The sequence below is a fragment of the Acanthochromis polyacanthus genome, chromosome 15 (assembly GCF_021347895.1).
Source record: "Acanthochromis polyacanthus isolate Apoly-LR-REF ecotype Palm Island chromosome 15, KAUST_Apoly_ChrSc, whole genome shotgun sequence".
In the NCBI taxonomy this organism is placed as follows: Eukaryota; Metazoa; Chordata; class Actinopteri; family Pomacentridae; genus Acanthochromis; species Acanthochromis polyacanthus.
Genome location: NC_067127.1, coordinates 37,343,369 through 37,365,621, shown reverse-complemented (window position 1 = coordinate 37,365,621; position 22,253 = coordinate 37,343,369). Strand labels below are relative to the sequence as shown.

Below are 22,253 nucleotides of genomic sequence, written 5' to 3'. Positions count from 1 at the left end.
AGTCAAACAGTGAGAGAAGATCAGCTGAAGCACCGATGTGAAGAACTAAATGTCCCACAGGACCAGTACAGATGTTCTGCTATCAAATGCATGAAGGAAATATAAAGTGTCCTCTTTCATAACAAAATGTTTTGTCATTTATATCTCATTACAGAATTACGCACCGTTCTCTCTTTGAAAGTCACTATGAAGTCATGGCCTCAGCTCTGAAGTCCAACCCCTCCCATCTGATAGAACTGGACCTGAGCTGGAATGACCTGCATGATTCAGGAATGAAGCATCTTTGTGATGGACTGCAGAGTCCAAACTGTAAACTGGAGACTCTCAGGTCAGTTCACTGTTGATGGTTTATCAATATATTCAATTTAAATCCTTGACTGAAGTTTGAAGTTTTGTTGATAAATTCAGAGTATTTTCCTGAAAACAGTGTGAAGATGTTTGAGATTGTTGAAGTGTGAATAAATGCCCTGATGAGCTGACTGCAGAGTTCCAGATGGAGGACAGAATCCACAGTCCTGCTGTGTGTCTGAATGTAAAGCTGATGTGAAAGTGATGTGAGGCTTCAGCAGTGTGACTTCCACACATCCAGTCAGTATGTTTGTGTTTCCACAGTGTTTGTGCTGAGCTGCAGTGGAGCCTCAGGAAGTCAAAGAGGAGTTTAGTTGTCAACAGTGTGGAAGCTGATTAGTGTGAGTCAGAAGCTGAAGCTTGTTTTAGTGTGAGCTGAGCTTATGAAGTGATTCCTTCCAGTGGAGTTGTGTTAGGAAGAGAGCAGTGGACAGTCAGTGTGGACAGCAGGAATCAGAATCCCTCTGTAATGTACAGATGACATGTGACTGTTGTTGAAGACACACTGGAAGATGTGAAGGAGACAAAGCTAGCAAGCTGATTTCCACAGAAGAAGAAGGTGATGGAATAAATGAAAGAATGAAGAGATTTGATGTTGATCCTTTGATGAGAGAGTGGACTGAGGTCAGCAGATGTTACTGATGTGTGGACATGAATAGATGGATGAATGTTGTGCCGACATGTGGATGATGTGTGTAGAAGGCTGACATGATGATGATCCACAATAAGAGAAGGACAAAGTCACTGTGCTGCTTTTAGAGAAAAGCTGATTGATGAGGACAAAGTAATGTTGATCTGCACATTCAGAACCTGAACACATCTGATGGATCATCAATGATTTTATACACATCTTTGATTCTTTATTCAGATTGTTGGGCTGCAGTTTGTCAGAGATCAGCTGTGATTCTCTGGTCTCAGCTCTGAAGTCCAACCCCTCCCATCTGGAACATCTGGACCTGAGTAACAACATCCTGAAGGATTCAGGAGTGAAACATCTGATTGGTTTTGTGGAGAGTCCAGACTGCATCCTGAAGACTCTGAGGTCAGACATCATGTTTTCTTTGTGTGCTGAGATGAATGTGATGTAAAGTTGTGGTGACTCTAAACTGCAGCCATCAGGCTGATGTTCTACTGATCCACACTGAGGATCTTCATGGGAACATCTGTTTTCTTCTTCTCTGCTTTAGTCCTTTGACTGTGGCAGAGAAATGTTGAACTGCACATTTCAAAGCTCAATAGAAGCAGAAAAATCCTCCAGTGAATAATTGACTGTGGAACTCTGACACACGTGATCTTCAGCTCAGATCTGACCTCATGTTTTTCTACACTTCAGACTGAAACCAGGCAGCAACTCAGGATTATTTTCTGCTTTATTTTCCTGTCAGTGATGTAAATAAAGTCTGAAAGGTGAAAAGAGTGAAAACTGTTGATCCACTTTGTCAGAGTTGAAGGTGACGTCTTCAAATGTCTGGTTTTGTTCCAGCAACAGTCCAAAAGCACAAATATTGAGTTTAATGTGACAGAAAGCAGAAAGTGTTGACAGTGGACAGACTGGAACCAGTTTGGTGTTTTACTGGATCAATGACTCCAACCATGATGGAAATGTTTCTGATGTTTTGTCCATGGACTCATCAAATAGTGGACTGATTGTTTGAGCTGTAATTGAAGCAGTTTTTCATCCTGAGAGACAGAAACTAATATTCAGCATCTGCTGGTTGAACACTTGGATGAAGCCATGTGATGTTCAGAAAGTGAAATGTTGAAATCCAAGATGCAGCCGTTTGATTTAGCTGCTGATGAAAGGTGAAGCTGATCCATCAGTTGTTGAATGAGCAGAAAATCCAGCAGCAGAAGTTGTGAGAGTTGATGAAGAGTTGAAGTCATTTATCAGGAGCAACGGGAAGATTTTCTGCTGGAGTTTCTGCTGATTTTCTTCTTTTCTCTGGTTGGAGTCATTGGAAAGTGAAGATGTTTGTGTTTGAGAAAAGAGTTTGAAGACATCAACTGGTCCTCTGAAAACTGTGATGGACATTTTCCACCATCAATGACAGATGGATGAAGAATGAAATGATGTGAATGTAGAGTCCTGACTGAAAGGTCTCCATGGTTCCAGAACATGAAGATATTTTAGAGTCTGGAGCCTCATTTTGTCCACGTTTCCTTCTTGTGTGTTTTTGTGACTCTGAGCAGAAAGTGAAATAAATGTCAGAGTGTTTTTCCTTGTGTTTGTTGCTCAGCATGAGTTTGCGTGGATGGAGCCACTGGTGGAGCTGCAGAGTTTCAGAGCTGAAGTCACGCAGTCTTTATTGAAGCAGCAGCATGTTGTCATTAATATTAATGAGAGCTCTTCTTCACTGCTTCTGCTGGACTGTTTGAAGCTGCATCCTGTTGGCTTCAGCTGCTTGGAGTTTCCATTTTCTAAACTTGGACCTTCTGAAGCTTCTTCAGCTCTGAACTCATGATGAAACTCTGAGTGATTTCAAGAATTAACGTTGTCTCCTCAGCTTACATCTTTTATTCTTCATTCAGATTGTTCAGCTGCAGTTTGTCAGAGATCAGCTGTGATTCTCTGGTCTCAGCTCTGAAGTCCAACCCCTCCCATCTGGAACATGTGGATCTGAGTAAGAACTACCTGCACGATTCAGGAGTGAAACATCTGAGTGGTTTTGTGGAGAGTCCAGACTGCATCCTGAAGACTCTGAGGTCAGACATCATGTTTTCTTTGTGCTCTGAGATGAATGTGATGTAAAGTTGTGGTGACTCTAAACTGCAGCCATCAGGCTGATCTTCTACTGATCCACACTGAGGATCTTCATGGGAACGTCTGTTTTCTTCTTCTCTGCTTTAGTCCTTTGACTGTGGCAGAGAAATGTTGAACTGCACATTTCAAAGCTCAATAGAAGCAGAAAAATCCTCCAGTGAATAATTGACTGTGGAACTCTGACACACGTGATCTTCAGCTCAGATCTGACCTCATGTTTTTCTACACTTCAGACTGAAACCAGGCAGCAACTCAGGATTATTTTTTGTTTTATTTTCCTGTCAGTGATGTAAATAAAGTCTGAAAGGTGAAAAGAGTGAAAACTGTTGATCCACTTTGTCAGAGTTGAAGGTGACGTCTTCAAATGTCTGGTTTTGTTCCAGCAACAGTCCAAAGCACAAATATTGAGTTTAATGTGACAGAAAGCATAAAGTGTTGACAGTGGACAGACTGGAACCAGTTTGGTGTTTTACTGGATCAATGACTCCAACCATGATGGAAATGTTTCTGATGTTTTGTCCATGGACTCATCAAATAGTGGACTGATTGTCTGAGCTGTAATTGAAGCAGTTTTTCATCCTGAGAGACAGAAACTAATATTCATCATCTGCTGGTTCAACTCTTGGATGAAGCCATGTGATGTTCAGAAAGTGAAATGTTGAAATCCAAGATGCAGCCGTTTGATTTATCTGCTGATGAAAGGTGAAGCTGATCCATCAGTTGTTGAATGAGCAGAAAATCCAGCAGCAGAAGTTGTGAGAGTTGATGAAGAGTTGAAGTCATTTATCAGGAGCAACGGGAAGATTTTCTGCTGGAGTTTCTGCTGATTTTCTTCTTTTCTCTGCTTTGAGTCATTTGAAAGTGAAGATGTTTGTGTTTGAGAAAAGAGTTTGAAGACGTCACCTGGTCCTCTGAAAACTGTGATGGACATTTTCCACCATCAATGACAGATGGATGAAGAATGAAATGATGTGAATGTAGAGTCCTGATAGAAAGGTCTCCATGGTTCCAGAACATGAAGATCTTTTAGAGTCTGGAGCCTCATTTTGTCCACGTTTCCTTCTTGTGTGTTTGTGTGACTGTGAGCAGAAAGTGAAATAAATGTGTGAGTGTTTTTCCTTGTGTTTGTTGCTCAGCATGAGTTTGTGTGGATGGAGCCACTGGTGGAGCTGCAGAGTTTCAGAGCTGAAGTCACTCCGTCTTTATTGAAGCAGCAGCATGTTGTCATTAATATTAATCAGAGCTCTTCTTCACTGCTTCTGTTGGACTGTTTGAAGCTGCATCCTGTTGGCTTCAGCTGTTGGAGTTTCCATTTTCTGAACTTGGACCTTCTGAAGCTTCTTCAGCTCTGAACTCATGATGAAACTCTGAATGATTTCATGCAGGAACTTTGTCTCCTCAACTCACATCTTTGATTCATTATTCAGATTGGAGAGCTGCAGTTTGTCAGAGATCAGCTGTGATTCTCTGGTCTCAGCTCTGAAGTCCAACCCCTCACATCTGGAACATCTGGACCTGGGTGGGAACAACCTGCAGGATTCAGGAGTGAAACATCTGAGTGTTTTTGTGGAGAGTCCAGACTGCATCCTGAAGACTCTGAGGTCAGTTCACTGACTGTCTGTTACTGTTGTAGATCTGACAGTGTTGGGCAAGCTACTTGAAAACTATAATGAGCTAAGCTAGCAGCTACTGCGTGTTAAATCAAACTTCACTACACTGAAGCTATGACCCACAGAAATGTAGCAAGCTAAGCTACAGCAATATGGCCAAAGTAGCTTAATACATTCAAGTTACTTTTTTTTCTTACCAAAAAATTTCAGGGACTAATGAAGTCAGTCAAACGGAGACAAGAAAATGCTGACTTATTTATTATTAAACAATCATTTTTGTTCTCAGTGCTCCAAACTTAGTAAATTGATACACTGAGGAATATGTGGAGCTATATTTAAAATGAATCAACCTTTTTACATTAGAAATCATTGTTTTGATTTTCTTTTTAGTTTGTATTGCAGACATAATGTATCTGATAATTAAGTTGCAGTAGCTTATATTAACACACCACTTACATTGGAGGGTATAAATGGTTACATTTGATATCATTTCCATATAAAGTAAGCAATATTATAGTAAGACAATTTTATACATAATTTGGGTATTAAATCAAGTTTTGTTTCTTAAGTCTAATATCTATGTAAAATCATTCAATGCTTTCCCAAAGTGCTATATCCACTGCTACTTAACTCAATTTTGGTCTTGAGTGTAATATTAAGATATTTAATCATTTATGCCATCACTTTTGTTTCCCTTTCTGTTATTTTTTCAGCCGTTTGCTCATTAGTGTTAACAGTAATACTGAAGAAGACAGATTTTGGTTTTACTGTTACCTCGTTTTCTCCCATACCTCTTCCCTCCTATATGTATCAGTTTAATTGTTTAATCCCCCAATTTATACATATTCACACACTGCCACCACAACCTTACGCTGAATTTAATTAATTTACTGCCACGTGAATTTTAGATGTTGAAAACTAGCTCGTTTGTGTGTGCATCTTATACTGCGGTTGACATGTGGTGGTTAGCTAACTGCTGCTGGTTGAGCATATTCGGTAGTCACCTGTATATGGGTTCTCTGATTTGTATTTGACGTCTTTGAAGTTGAGTAGGTATCTGAAAACAACTTTTCTCTGTTTTTTCACAAAAACTCATATAACTATTTAGGTAGGGCCACGGTGACTCTGACTCCTTCGGTTGCTTCAGCGAACTGAAGCGAGCGTCTGTGTGTGTGGATCCAGTGGAAGGGATTGTTGAATGACATCAACAGTTCCTCTGCTTCTATTGGTCGACACAGACATGTCGGCGTTTGGAGAGGATGTCACTGTCTGATCCTTAAAAGTGTGAGATGAGACTGCAGCAGAGCAGAAAGCTCCGCTTCAAGCAGTTCAACATTCATCATTTTTAATGTAGCTTTTTGCATTCGCTGCCGCGCTACATGACCAAAAGATTAGCTAAGCTGTTGAAACGTTTTTTGATTTTGTAAACAACGACGTTACCACGTCGTTACAGAAAAATGTAGTTAAACTACTAACGACGCTATTTGTAGTGACGTTACTGCCCAACCCTGAGATCTGATGTGTTTAATGACAGCTGAAGCTCATTTCTGTTCAACAGAACTTCCATCCATGAAGCTGTAAATCTGCTCTGGTTCACATTTTCTGTTTTTGTCCTAAATTGAGTTTGTTGTGACGAAAGTGGAGTGTTTGTATCAGAAAGTGTATAAAATGTTGAGTATTAGTTGTTAAAGTAAATGAATGTTTGTAATTTGAGCTGAAGAGTCACATCTGGATCCAGAAGATCCTCTGAACTCAGATCAGTCTGAAGAGACAAAGTTTAGTGAGTGAAGTCTAAATATTTCTTTGGTTTGTGTTGAGTTTTATTTGACTGATCCTGATCCTGTTGATGATGCAGCATGTTACTGATGTGTGGACATGAATAGGTGGATGAATGTTGTGCTGACATGTGGATGATGTGTGTAGAAGGCTGACATGATGATGATCCACAATAAGAGAAGGACAAAGTCACTGTGCTGCTTTTAGAGAAAAGCTGATTGATGAGGACAAAGTAATGTTGATCTGCACATTCAGAACCTGAACACATCTGATGGATCATCAATGATTTTATGCACATCTTTGATTCTTTATTCAGGTTGGAGGGCTGCAGTTTGTCAGAGATCAGCTGTGATTATTTGGTCTCAGCTCTGAAGTCCAACCCCTCACATCTGGAACATCTGGACCTGAGAAGAAACAACCTGCAGGATTCATCAGTGAAACATCTGTTAGATCTTGTGGCGAGTCCAGACTGCATCCTGAAGACTCTGGAGTAAGTAGAAGGTTCCATCAGTCTCTGCTGCTTCCAGCAGTTTTCCACTAAACACAGTCAGTATCAAAGCAAAGATCCAGTGTCTCCTGTAAACCTGCAGCTTCTCAGTGAAGCTGTGAGAGCAGAATGGAGACAGAAACACAGAGACAGCAGTCAGCCAATCAGAGGAGCCACAAGCTTGTTGTCATGGTGTGTTTGATGGATGTGAAGCCGACTGTTGTTGTTGTGTTGATGTGTTGAGGAAATAAAGCTGATTCCAGCTGACAGCCTTCCAGATGTGCAGAGACAGTGGTCCTCCTTCATCAAAGTGTCCATCAGATCTGATCTCACCGTTTGTTTTCTCATTCCAACAGTGATCAGCTGATCAGTGTGATGTTTGTCACAGCTCTGAGATCAGTGAGACTGAAGCCTGCAAACCAGCGCCTCTTATTTCACAGCAGCATCTTTACATTCAGTCATTCTCTCAACATTTACTCTCATTTTACACATGTTGGATCCTTTTGTTCAATTCTACAGAATTTGGAATCAAATCATGAGAAAAAATGTCAATTTACACACAAACCATAAAAAGAAGCTCAATATCAATGTACTTTTACAAATATCAATGTTTTCCGGTGTTTTCCTCTAAAATGACACATTTTCTCTGTTTAAATCAGTAAAAATTAAAGCTGTCAACATTAATGTTGATTAATCATTATCATGATTAATCTTATTTCAAATTTTAACACATCTGCACCTCAGAATGACTCTAAATCCCTGAAATGTCTCTGGCAGCACATTTCAGGCAGTTTGTCCCAGTAGACTTACTGTTGTGTAAATGGACAGTTAATCCAGTAGTGACAGAACCAAACAATTCCACATGGAAGACGGTAAACAGTCGGACCTGACTGATTTATTGGCTGGCTGATAAATCTGTTGATTATAGCTCTTTTCAAAAAAATCATCCTCGGCCGGAGTTTGCCAATTAAACGCCGATATGTTCTTAATTCCTCATAAAACCGTAAATGATTGAATGATGTTCTTGAGCCGTTTGTTCGATCCATGGAGCTCTGACTCCATCCAGTCCTCAGTCCTCACCGCTGTCTTCTCAGTAACGTACAGGAGTAAACTACAGCCAGGTGACATTACAGGAGTGGGCGGAGCCAACAGGTAAATTCAGAACCACGTTGTTAAATTAACAATGACTCAACACGTGTCCCATTTAAGTTCAGAGAAAAAGTTCAAATGATGAACATTACTGTCTGTCTTCAGCTACCGTCATGATGTCACTCTTAGTTTTACTGTCAGAAAATCCTAGAATGTGACCCAGACTGGAACAGCAACTCACTGTGTTGCTATGGAGGAACATTAGTGTGGGACTATTTGTGACCATTATAGATTTAAATGCTGTCAGAGATGACATGTTTTCCATCTGAGAAAGGATCTCTGGTTTTTATTTTGGTTCATGAGTCCTGATTTCATGGCAAAGAAAATAATGTAGCAGAGAAAATGTGATTTAACGTTAAAGGACATCAAAGGGCTGCAGAAATAATGTTTTACAGTAACTTCACTCATTATGCTGCTTATATACAGCAGATATATATATATATGTGTGTGTGTGTGTGTGTGTGTGTGTGTGTGTGTGTGTGTGTGTGTGTGCGCGCGCGCACGCGTGTGTGTGTGCGTGTGTGTGTGTAATTCAAAAAGATTTATGATTTACAGTTTCTCACAATTGCTACAACACATTTCTTGAAACCTCCACCCATTTTCTCAAAACCTTAAACACAAATCCAAAATTTCAAACTACATTCACAAAACCTCAAGACTTTTCTGTCAAAATCAAACTATCACCTCAAAACCAGTTCTCCTGTGTTCAAAACCAAACTATGCGTTCAGATCTTACACACAGCAAGTAAAAACATGTTCACCTCAGATCAACACTACATGAAATAACTTAGGACACAGCACGCAGTCCATGTAGTGAACAGAAAATGTTTATTTTACTGTAAATGTATTCAGCAAAAATAAATCATTGAAGTCAAAGTGATATCTAAATTCACTTTCATAACAAAAAATAAATACAAAACAAACTAAACAAAAGCACACTAGTGCATAGTCACAGTCATGGAGATTCAGTCTCCAACAACTTGTCTTTGTGCGGGGTCTGGCCAGAGGACTTCATCTACATCGCAGGCAATTTTTTCCCTTGCCAGACAACGGGGGAAGAACCCTCTGGTGTGCCGAACCCAGCCCTGACAAGACTCTGCAGTTATCTCATCACAGCCCTGTTCCATTGCCTCCAATAAATGTTCCCTGGTGTAGGGCTGTTGGTCATAGACCTTCCACCACCATGCAGAGAAAAACTCCTCTATTGGATTCAGGAAGGGGCTGTTGGGTGGAAGGAAAACCTTGATGAAGCGCTGGTTGTGAGTGAACCACTCACAAATCAGGACAGCATGGTGAAACCTCACATTGTCCCAAACTATGACATATATAGGATGCACTTCTTGCTGATTCTGCTGCTCACGTTCCATCATAACATTCTGTAGACCACCTAGAAATGCCAGGAGATGTTCAGTGTTGTATGGCCCCAGGTTTGCATGACGGTGGAGAACCCCCCAGTTACTTATGGCTGCACAAAGGGTGACATTGCCACCACGCTGGCCAGGGACTTCCGCAATGGCACGTTGACCAATTATGTTCCTGCCTCTCTGCCTTCTTTTTGCCAGATTGAACCCTGCTTCATCTATGAAAATGTATTCATGGGGCCTTTCCATGGAATCCAGTTCAAACACTCTCTATAAAAATAGATAAAAAGTAGTTTAGTACAGTAAGTAATACAGAAAGACAGACTACTTCAATAGTGTATTTACAGTATACAGTCCAGATTTACATACAACATAGTTTACAGTACTGCAAAAGGAGCAACTGCAACTACTAGCCTACAGTAACAGTCGGCCTCTGAGCAGACAGTTGTACTGAAAGCATCAGTGCGGAAAGCGTGTGTAGGTTACGCTTACCTGCACATACTGATATCTTAGATCTTTGACTCTTGCAGAGTTTCGCTCAAAGGGTACCCTGTACACTTCTTTCATGCTGAGTCTGTTTCGTTGGAGGACACGATCAGTAGTTGACAGACACACACTATTGATTCCATCAAAGCTGACATGGTCTTCAATCACTCTCTGCTGGATATCCCGGAGTCGGATGGCATTATGTTGAAGGACCATGTCAACAATGAGTCTTTCTTGCTGTTGGGAGAACATAGAAGGCCTTCCTCCCTCATGTGGTCGTCTTTCAAATCTACAAAGAGGAAAATGCACTTACAAACATATCCAGCCAGTAAAAACAGTATTGTAATATGCATTACAGTACTTACAGTAAAGTACAGTAGTATTCTTGATGTCAAAAACATATACAGTAAATACATGTATGTCGAAGACACAATTACTTGTTGTCTTCTCTGAATGTCCTGATGATGCAGGAGACAGAGAACCTGCTCAAATTGGGTTGGACTCTTTGTCCTGCCTCTCTCATTGTCATCCCATGAACCAGGACATGGTGGACAATAGTTGCCTGAATTGCATCCGTGATGACTGTTCTAGGTCTTCCCCTTCCTCATCCTCTGCCTCTTCCTCCTTGTCCACCACCTCTCACGCGAACTCCTCTGCCTCTCTGTATTTTTCCATCCATTGTCCATGGAAGCACATGTGCCACCTGTGCACTCTGAACTGGCTTTTATCCTTCCCACTTGGTCTGATCACATCATTAGAGACATGCGTGTTCAATTTTGAGTTGTGTGTAAAAGATGACAGCTGTGTTGGAGTTGTGTTCACATTTTGCTGCCAGTGCAAAAATGCAAAAATGTGGTGAAATGTATTTAGTGACTGAGAATGTGTCTCAGGTTTTGCAAAAAAGAGCAGATGAGTTTTGCAAATTCAGCATAGGACCTGAACAGTGTTTAAGTTTTCGCCAAAAGAGTGTTTGATTCGATGAATAAGTTTAGGCCACTGAGAATTTGGTTCAGAGAATGGGATTTAGTGTTTTAGCAATTGTGAAAAACTATATATGGAAATCATAATGTTAAGACTGTTTTGGTTTGTGGTGACTTTAACACTGATTTATTAAAATCTAATGATCATGTGAAAACCACAGAGTTTGTTAATATTCTGTTTAGTCTGAGTTTCCATCCGTTAATTGTAAAACCGAGCAGGATAGCCAAAGATGCTGCAACACTGATGATATTTTTACAATAGTTAGTGGATTATTATTGACTGATTATTGACTCCATGAGGACGGGTTCTCAGACACCATACAACTAAGAAAAACCTCTAACGACTGATTGGTCTGCTTGGTCTGGCCATTGGACTGGGGATGGAACCCTGAAGTGAGACTAACCTTAGCTCCCAGGGAGTCACAGAAAGTTCTCCAAACCTCCGAGGTAATCTGAGGTCCGCGGTCCGACACAATGTCCTTGGGGGATCCCATGGAGGCGGAACACATACTGGACCAGCGCCTCGGCGGTCTCCTTAGCTGTGGGGAGCTTGGGCAAGGGGACAAAGTGAGCCGCTTTAGAAAACTGGTCAACAATGGTGAGTATAACTGTGTTACCTCAGGAGACAGGGAGACGGGTGACAAAATCCATAGCGATGTGTGACCAGGGACGACGAGGAACCGGGAGCGGTTGAAGGAGGCCAGGGCTGGGTTGATTCGGGGTCTCACTCCGCACACAGGTGGAGCATGCGGCAACAAACTCCTTGGTGTCCGCGGTCATGGCTGGCCACCAGAACTTCCGGCAGAGCACCTCTAGGGTACGGGCTGCCCCAGGATGGCAGGAGATCCGAGAGGCATGTCCCCATTAGAGAACCTGGGGGCGAACAGACTCAGGCACAAACATTCTCCCCTTGGGACAGTTACATGGGACCGGGTTCAGTCTCTGGGCTCTACGTACGTCATCCTCAATCTGCCAGGTAAGGGAGGAGACGAGGCAGGACTTCGGTAAAATAGAGTGCGGGACCCCAGTGTCCTCCTCCACTGTGAACTGCCGGGAGAGGGCGTCAGGCTTGACAATCCTCGAACCAGGGCGACAGGAAAGGGAAAAGTTAAAACGATCAAAAAACAACGCCCATCGAGCCTAACGGAGGTTCAGTCTCTTGGCTGACTTAACATATTCCAGATTTTTATGATCTGTCCATACTATGAATGGCTGCTCTGCCCCCTCCAACCAGTGTCGCCATTCCTCCAAGGCTAACTTGACAGCTAATAGCTCGCGATTACCCACATCGCAGTTTCGTTCTGCTGCTGAGAGTCGCTGTGAGAAGAAGGCAAAGGGGTGAAGTTTTTGGTCCTCTGGAGGACGTTGTGAAAGGACTGCCCCCACTCCAGTGTCGGAGGCATCCACTTCCACGATGAACTGGAGAGCGGGGTCTGGCTGCGTGAGTATTGGTGCGGTGGTGAACCGGTGCTTTAACTCCAGGAAAGCTCGCTCAGTCTCCGGGGTCCACTGAAACGGTCTGAGAGTGGATGTTAGTGCTGTGAGTGGTGTTGCTACCTTGCTGTAATTCCTGATGAACCGTCGATAGAAGTTTGCAAAACCCAGGAAACGCTGGAGCTGCTTCCGAGTTGATGGGACCGGCCACTGCTGTACTGCGGTCAGCTTCCCAGGTTCCATCTGGATCTGTCCGGGAGAGATAACGTAACCCAAGAAAGAAATAGTGGTTGCGTGAAACTCACATTTCTCAGCCTTAACGAAAAGGTGATTCTTCAGGAGCCTCTCCAGGACACAGCGCACATGACCAACATGCTCCTCCAGGGTCTGTGAATAAATCAGAATATTGTCGAGATACACAAAAACTCAATGATTAATCATGTCTCTTAACACATCATTAATTAGAAAAAGTTAAAAATAGGAACAAATACACAGACTAGTAGTTTAGTTAGAATAAAATCACCAGAGGCAATCATGGCACCGAAGGCAGACCTCATGACTGGCTGGAAGTTTATGGAGACGATACCAATCAATCATGATGCATTTTTAGGTATATTTTCCTATTAAAAGAACATAGATAGAATCCTAGGAAGAAGGAAAACCCATGGTTGAAGGGTTGGAAAACGCTTGTAAAAAGAAAAATGGTCTCTATAGGGAATTAATCACACAGAACAAAGGATAAGAAGGACAAGAACAATAAATATGAAAACAAACTGACATCTATTATGATCAACTGCTGCTAAGACACCAAAATAACATGAAGGTACCTGGAGCTCAATAGAACCATAAAAAAAATCATTCTCCAACATTTTTTTTTATAAATAATGACAATTTATTGATTGAAAATAATGAGAAAATTGCTAATGAGGTTAATGATTTCTTTATGTCGCCCCAAATTTAGCAGTGAAATTATCCATGTAGATTATTATTATGAGTTTACATTAAACAGCAACAATTCAATGTTCCTTGGTGGAGTTTGTGAGAGTGATGTATTAGAAGTGGTCTGGAAGTTTGAGAGATAAAAATCTACAGATGATAATATTATTGATATGGCACTTATATAGGAAGTCATGGACTGTGTCCTCAAACCATTTACTTATAGATGGAATAAATCCTTCCAAACAGCTATTTTTCCTAATAGGATGAAAAAGGCTAAGGTGGTCCCAATCTATAGAAATGGTGACAAACACATTGGATCAAATTACAGACCTCTGTCTTTGCTGTCTCAGTTTTCAAAAATATCCAAAAAATGGTTTGTAATTAGACTGGACTCAGACTGTGAGGTAGTTTTTCCAGAGCAGATGAGATGTTGATGGACACTCAGAGACTGATGGTTTAAATGGAGCAGCAGTAAATCCATGAGTGAAGAGTTTGTGCAGTAATGAAGCTTGATGACTGTCAGCAGTTTGTTTCCACTGTGGACTGCAGTGAAATGTGCAGAGAAACACACCTGATGCTGACAGTGTGTGCAGGTGTGTGAGCTTGGAGCTCAGTGTGTTCACTCCAACACGTTAACATGAAGCTGCTGCTCTGAACACGTCTGAAGTCCTGATGAGCTGCTGATCAAACTCATTCATCTCCTCTCATCTTTATTCTTTTCTCTACAGATGGGAGTCACCACGTTCAGAACCAGTTTGGAGTGCAGAACCAGATTGGAGTGCAGAACCAGATTGGAGTCCAGAACCAGATTGGCAGCAAGAACCAGATTGGAGTCCAGAACCAGATTGGGGTCCAGAACCAGATTGGAGTCCAGAACCAGATTGGGGTCCAGAACCAGATTGGAGTCCAGAACCAGATTGGAGTCCAGAACCAGATTGGTGGTGAGAGGATGAAGTGTGTCCTGATGATCCAGATGTTGAAGCAGCAGCTGGTGTGCAGAGACTCTGATGGACCATGTTACTGGGAGGTGGACTGGGAACCAGTGTAAAGTGTGTTGTTCTCACTGTGTAGTTTAGTGTTGCAGCTCCACACTGAATGATGGAGAAGTGCAGTTAATGTTGACATGATCTGTTGGAGGTTGATGTCAGGTTGCAGAGTGTGCAGGAAGTTTCAGGATGTTTGTGTCGGTGCAGGATTCTATTTCAGTTGACTTTCTATTTCCAGCTGCAGTCAAAGTTGTTGAGCTTCTCTACCTGCAGCACATTGAGCTGATGAGAACAAAGTGTCCTGGAAACATGTCAGCTGAAGCCTTGGAGCCCAGACAGAGTTTAATGAAGCACATTTTACTGGGTTTAGATCACATCATGTTGAGGCCACAAACTGAAGATAAATCCAGTTTAGTCCTCAAAGGTCCAGCAGCAGCTTGTTAAGCTCAGAGTTCACATTTAATCTGAACATCCTTTGACCTTTCTGAGCTCCTCACTTCATTTTCTGTCATTAATTTCACATCAGATCATGTTTATTTTTCTAATGTGACTTCTGGAATAAGATGAGAAATCTGTCATTTCATGAAAAATCCTTAAAATCTCACTTTTATTTGTTAACTGTCACTAATTGTATGTAATGTGAGAAATATATCAAAGCTAAATTTTATCGTCTCTATTAAATAAAAGGAGATGTTTGTGAAATATGAATAAATTTGGTGTAAAATGTGTTTCAACAGTTTACAGTTTTTCTCAAATGCTAAAACACAAAAGCCAATCCTCTAAACGACATGACCAATTGTCTAAACACATTTAGTAAATCTAGCCCTCATTTGCCAATATCATAAATACATTTCACATGAAGACACAATTCACAAAACACAATCCTCCGTTCTCATAAATCTAAACACATTTTACCTTGTTAAAACACAAGTTGCAAAAGAACTCTGCTCATATTCTCAAATGAAAGCTCATGTGATCCAAAATGCTTTGCACAGTCAGCAATATTTGAGCACAATGAACACACCTGGCGTCATTCATTACACACAACAACTCGAAATTGAAGACACTTGTTGCTAATGATGTGACCACACGTATAAAAACAAGTTCAGAGTGCACAGTTTGCTGAAGATTCAAACAAACACAATGGATGAAGGCAGAGTCAGGGTAAGAGGAATTTGAGTCAGAGGAGGGAGAGGACCTGGCCATGGAGGAAGAGGAGTTCGAATCAGAGGAGGAAGAGGAGCAGGCCAACGAGGAAGAGGAGAAGGTCCAGGAGGAAGAGTAAGACAACCTCGCACCATCATTACGGACGAGATGTGAGCAACAGTCATTGGCCATGTCATTGTCCATGGCATGACAATGGCTGAAGCAGGACTAAGAGTCCGTCCAAACCTGAGTAGCTTCACAGTGGCCACCATTCTCTGGGCATTCAGACAACACAACATGTATTGTACTCTGTTGCTTTCTTTGTCACAATACAGTTTTCCAAGCCTGTCAAAGTAGTCAGTTGGTTTCATCTCAGTTGCTATTGCAAAACATGTCAATTGACAACACGTTACTTCTTTCTTTAGAGTTGACAGAATGCCACATAGAGGCGGGAGGGTTGCCATATTTACAGCTCACAAGAAACCCTCATTGTGGATATGGTTCGTGAGAACAACCTCATCACACTCCGGGAGATCAGAGACAAAGTCATTGCAGATAATGTCAACTTTGAGAACATTGACGTCAGCTTGGCCACAATAGACCAAGTTCTCCGGCACCAAAAGATGCGGGTGAAACAGGTCTATAGGGTCTATATGTGGCCGGATGGTTTCTCCCTCCTAGCCACTGTGTGGCACTGTGCTATTTCAATCATCGCTGTGACAGCGGGGTGGTATCCGGCGCCGCTGCATATATATACACAGGTGGGTGGTTTCACCTCAGTCTCATGCTTTCTCTTGAGCTCTCCCCGTGGTGGTAACTGCAGCCAAGCGGGCTGGATCTGGCGTGATCAATCGGGACGCACATCATATCATCGGTACAGTGACGCTGGGAGACGGGTCGCTCCGTTCAGCGTGCCGTGGGTGCTTCTGTGACGACAGGTTTATTTGCTGTTGTCATTGGATCTCCTCCTCCTGCATTGCTTCTACGCTGCGCCACAGCTAACCGGGTTGCAGCTAGACGTGTGATTATTTGGACCCCCTTTTTCTTCCTTTTGGTTATTTGTTTGCCTGCCGCCATGGTAAGCCAGCCTGCTCCCTTTATTGTTTAAGTTTAGTACTCCTGATTCTCTCTTTTAAACTGGTGGCTTGCTTTTTATATTTAATGCCATAATTAATAAAGAAATTGTTGTATTTTTGGAAACACGTCTCAGCCCAAGTGATTATGAACCTGTGTGCCTTCAGTGTTTAAATGGTCCTTGGTTGATCATGTTGAATTGAATGTCCCGGGGGTGAAATTCCCCTGGGTGGCGTTGTCGCAATATTTATGTGAATCCTAGCCATTTCTCCCCATTCTCCATTCCCCTTCCCTTAGAGCTCCCCCTCGCCACGCCACATATAGGGAGAATATAGCCTGTGATGTGGATGAGGTGATGTGGCCCGATGCAGCTCAGAGATACGGAGCCCCCTAGGGGACATCCTTCACGTGTGTGTTTTTTCCTCCGCCTGTGTGCTTTTTTCCTCCGCCTTTTATTTTCTCTCCTCCGCCTTGTATTTTCTCTCCTTCACGTGTGTGTTTTTTCCCTCCGCGTTTATTTTTCAAACACGGACTTCGAGTTTAAAGACGGACTTCGTCTTTGGCCCGAGTACAGCAGTCTTACTTGGCAGACCGGCTGATCATCACCCTGGATCATTATACGCCAAACAGTAAATAATTATTTTAATGAAGTTAATGAATACCGCAGTGCTTCGTCTATTGTTCTGAGCTCTGCTTATCTCAAGTCACATTAGCCCTTTCTGTATTTATAGCAGTTGTACTGCTTCGGTTTGCACGCTAGCATGAAGCTAAAAGGAGCACTCGTTTTTTTTCACCGTTTCTACTGACCAAACCAGGACTGTTTCTCTGAATGTCTAAAAAACACACCGCCCCCCTGCGCGGTCCCACTGAACAAAACGAGCGCTCCTTTTAGCTTCAACCGAAGCAGTCCAACTACTGTAAATACAGAAAGGGCTAATGTGACTTGAGATAAGCAGAGTTCAGAACTGCTAGCTGGGTAATCGTAAATACTAACGAGTTTCTACCTAATGTTTCTAGGTCAACCATTCTCAGAGGTCTAATGAGACACCTTTGAAAATGTGGGTCGGGGCTAAAGAAAACAGAGAAGTTGTTACAGCACATTGTGATTGCATGGCAGGGTAAGTCATTATAAATGAACATCTCATCAACATGTAAACATTCAAAATTAGGCCACCGTCCCCCTTGCTTTAGGTAAACATTCAGTAGTGAACATGAAAATGTGACACAGAACTATCATGAGTCGTCTGAGCTGAAGATCACTAGTTTGTTTCCAGTGAGGTATTAGCTTATAGTGACTTTATTTTAAGTGGTAAACAGTCAATGTGTGTTATATATCATAACATGGAGAACTGGTGTTTAAGAGAAAGTTCAGAAAGCAGAGAAGCACAGCTTTTGTATGTAAAATTAGGTTCTCCCCGTAAACCCTATAAACAAGGCAGCCTGTTAGCTCTTTGTGTTACTTATTCGTATCACTGCGCATGTCACTATGAACAGAGCTTATCTGTAAATGCATACTAATTCCCTTTCTCTGTCCTTTTTACTAACAGATTGTCAGAATCCTGCTCACATGTCGGGGCAGTTCTGTTTGCCATTGAAGCAGGTGTTAAAATTAAAGCGAGTGAATCTTGTACTATGGGACAGTGCAAGTGGTTAATGCCGTCAAATGTCAAAAAGGTAATCAAATGCATAAGATGTAGTTTTTTTTGTCAGTGTGAACTGATTTCAAAGATACATTTAGAGCGCTTCTATTCTCCTTGCCTCTCAAACTTTTAGATTCATGCTGCTCCAGTTGTGAAGATAGACTTTTCATCAGCAAAATCAAAAAAACATGAACTAGATGATGCCATTGCAGGGAAGACAGGTGAGCCGAGGTGTAGATTACTGAATGAGCTGGTCAGTATGAAAGATAAGACAGTTAAGGTAGGAGATAGCTTAGCTAACGTGTGCTGGATGTGTGAAATGTAATCAGGATACATAATTATAAAAACATTATTGAAGTAGGACAAATGCACTTTTAATTGAGTACTCGAGCCTGACAACGCCTGATGACGACAGTGTTTCCAGCTATGCCTGGTCGCTCGCTCGCTCTCCCCCTCTTTGCCTCTCCCCCTCTTCTCCTCTCTGTCTCTCCCCCTCTTCTCCCCTCTCTTCTCCCCTCTCTCTCCCCCTCTTCTCCTCTTTCTCTCTCTCCCCCTCTTCCCCCCTCTCTCTCCCCCCTTCTTCCCCCTTCTGTAATGTCTCTGAAGTACGTTGAGGCGATGTATATTGTGATTTGGCGCGATACAAATAAAGATTGATTGATTGTTACTTTAAATTGACTACTTTAAAAAAAAACTACAGATAATGGAGATATAGAGTAATTTCCTGAAGTAGTCATTTTACTTGCACTTTAAATAATTTTCACTTAAGTAGTGAAACTTTTCAGTACTCTTTCCACATTTGCAGGTGAGCAACAAACAGAGAGACCTTTAGTCCAGTGTCCAAGAGTGGAGCGAGGATCTGAGACTTACACACGTGGACAAAATTGTTGGTACCCCTCAGTTAAAGAAGGAAAAACCCACAATTCTCACTGAAATCACTTGAAACTCACAAAAGTAACAATAAATAAAAATTTATTGAAAATTAAATAATCAAAAACAGCCATTACTTTTGAATTGTTGATTAACATAATTATTTAAAAAAACAAACTAATGAAACAGGCCTGGACAAAAATGATGGTACCTCTATAAAAGATTGAAAACTATTTGACCAGAGTGACATGATTAACTCAGGTGTGTCATTTAATTGACATCACAGGTGTTTCCAAACTCATAATCAGTCAGTCTGCCTATTTAAAGGGAGACAAGTAGTCACCCTGCTGTTTGGTGAAAAGGTGTGTACCACACTGAACATGGACAACAGAAAGCGAAGGAGAGAATTGTCCCAGGACATCCGAAAAAAAATGATAGACAAACATCTTAAAGGTAAAGGCTATAAGACCATCTCTAAACAGCTTGAAGTTCCTGTGACAACAGTGGCTCATATTATTCAGAAGTTCAAGACCCACGGGACAGTAGCCAACCTCCCTGGACGTGGCCGCAAGAGGAAAATTGATGACAAATTGAAGAGACGGATCGTTGGAATTGTATCCAAAGAGCCCAGAGCAACCTCCAAAGAAATTAAAGGTGAACTCCAAGGCCAAGGTACATCAGTGTCAGATCGCACCATTCGTCGTTGTTTGAGCCAAAGTGGACTTCATGGGAGACGACCAAGGAGGACACCACTGCTGAAAAAAACTCATAAAAAAGCCAGACTGGAATTTGCAAAAATGCATGTTGACAAGCCACAAAGCTTCTGGGAGAATGTCCTTTGGACAGATGAGACCAAACTGGAGCTTTTTGGTAAGGCACATCAACTCTATGTTCATAGACTCAAAAACCAAGCATACGAAGAAAAGAACACTGTCCCTACGGTGAAACATGGAGGAGGCTCAGTAATGTTTTGGGGCTGCTTTGCTGCATCTGGCACAGGGTGTCTTGAAAGTGTGCAAGGTACGATGAAATCTGAAGACTATCAAGGCATTCTGGAGAGAAATGTGCTGCCTAGTGTCAGAAAGCTTGGTCTCAGTCGCAGGTCATGGGTCTTCCAACAGGACAACGATCCAAAACACACAGCCAAAAACACCCAAGAATGGCTGAGAGAAAAGCGTTGGACTATTCTAAAGTGGCCTTCTATGAGCCCAGATCTGAATCCCATTGAACATATGTGGAAGGAGCTGAAACATGCCATTTGGAGAAGACACCCATCAAACCTGAGACAACTGGAGCTGTTTGCTCATGAGGAGTGGGCCAAAATACCTGTTGACAGCTGCAGAACGCTCATTGACAAATACAGAAATCGTTTAATTGCAGTGATTGCCTCAAAAGGTTGTGCAACAAAATATTAAGTTATGGGTACCATCATTTTTGTCCAGCCCTATTTCATTAGTTTGTTTTTTTAAATAATTATGTTAATCAACAATTCAAAAGTGATGGCTGATTTTGATTATTTAATTTTCAATAAATTTTTATTTATTGTTACTTTTGTGAGTTTCAAGTGATTTCAGTGAGAATTGTGGGTTTTTCCTTCTTTAACTGAGGGGTACCAACAATTTTGTCCACGTGTGTATTACAGTTACATACTATGAATACCTATGGAAATACATGTATAGACACAAGAACATTTGATTCATTTTAACAACACTGGAGATAATATAGTTAAACCAGACTGAAAAACATAATAGAGTAGTAAATCTAAGATTTAAAATTCATAAGTCTCATAATAGAGAAAATTCACACACACACACACACACACACACACACACACACACACACACACACACACACACACACACACACACACACACACACACACACACAATGACCTGATTTTTCACTCTTTGTAAATTGCTGTCCCAACACTTCAGCAAGGACACAGTACCTGAAGAACTCTTCAACTTTGGGAATGATGCTGTCCCAGAGTTCAGCATCAGGCAAAATCCTCTCCACAAAGATGTCATTTTTGTTCCACACTACAAAGTCACAATTATCAGCACCTACAATGTGAAGCTGAGCCTGTACTTGGTAGTAGTATGCATGGTTCTTGTCCAGAATTACATCATCCTCATTTTTGAGGAGACAGAAACCCTCAGCTCCAGAACACAGGCGTAGATCGGCCTCATCCTGTCCGCTGTGTGGCACTAAAAATTCACAAAAGAAAAAAGTCATCTGCATAGCATTCCTTGTTCAAATTTCCAGTTCCAAGATATGTTAGTTTCTCTTATGCACATGCACCAAAAATGTTAGTTTTATGTTTTTACAACATGTATGAGAACTTCAACTTTGCATAGCATTAAAGTCACTTTTCTCACAAATCCCAATTCCATTAGTCATAGGTCTCAAAGCAAATATAACTGCTTTTTACTGTGTTATTGAGTGGTCACAGCATGAATGATAAATGTATACTGACAGTCAATAGAAACTTTGAGGTAGAAATGTAGGCAGAATTCTACTTGTAGGGTTGTTGTAATTATTACCTCCGCTAGGAGGTTATGTAATCACCGGAGTTTGTTTGTCTGTCTGTCCGTCTGTGTGTGTGTGTGTGTGTGTGTGTGTGTGTGTGTGTGTCTGTTTGTCTGTTAACAGCATAACTCAAAAAGTCATGGACAGATTTTCACCAAATTTTTACAGGATGTCCGGAAGAGCACAAGTAACAATCGATTAGATTTTGGAGGTGATCCGGATCACCGTCTGGATCCAGGATTTTTTTGAAGGTCGAAGGACAATTGAGAGATGGCCTGGCGGCCATCTCTCAATTGTGTGTCTGTTTGTTAACAGACAAACAGACAGACAGACACACACACACACACACACACACACACACACACACACACACACACACACACACACACACACACACACACAAAGACGGACAGACAGACAGACAGACAAACGGCATGGCGAAGGTATGCGCTCTCCGAGTGCTTTTCTAGTTCATTGTGGATTTACTGATGATCTAGTGCCCTGGTAGTTGAGATAATGATGAGTTGTCATTTTGTCATGATTCATTGCACATGGGTTGGTCACTTTGCAAAAGTGAACCAAATACACACCAAGCAATATTCAGTGAGTATCTGCACAATGTGAGAATGGGTTTGAAGGCCTACATAAAGGCCCAAAAAAGGCCACCATTGTTAGTC

At 41.7% G+C, this 22,253-nt stretch overlaps 2 protein-coding genes across 9 annotated transcripts in view; one reads left to right on the top strand and one right to left on the bottom strand.

Annotated features, from left to right (window-relative positions):
- LOC127537595 (NACHT, LRR and PYD domains-containing protein 14-like) overlaps positions 1 to 15,045 on the top strand; it is a 133,904-nt gene extending 118,859 nt beyond the window's left edge. The window contains exons 12-16 of the mRNA XM_051960274.1: positions 1,217 to 1,390; positions 2,878 to 3,051; positions 4,537 to 4,710; positions 6,812 to 6,985; positions 14,060 to 15,045. Coding sequence (XP_051816234.1) covers positions 1,217 to 1,390; positions 2,878 to 3,051; positions 4,537 to 4,710; positions 6,812 to 6,985; positions 14,060 to 14,276 — 913 coding nt within the window. The 3' untranslated portion in view covers positions 14,277 to 15,045. The remainder of the gene's footprint in view (positions 1 to 1,216; positions 1,391 to 2,877; positions 3,052 to 4,536; positions 4,711 to 6,811; positions 6,986 to 14,059) is intronic.
- Positions 1 to 22,253, bottom strand: part of LOC127537596 (NACHT, LRR and PYD domains-containing protein 14-like) — a 174,209-nt gene that overhangs the window by 70,568 nt on the left and 81,388 nt on the right. The gene's annotated exons all lie outside the window — the stretch shown is intronic.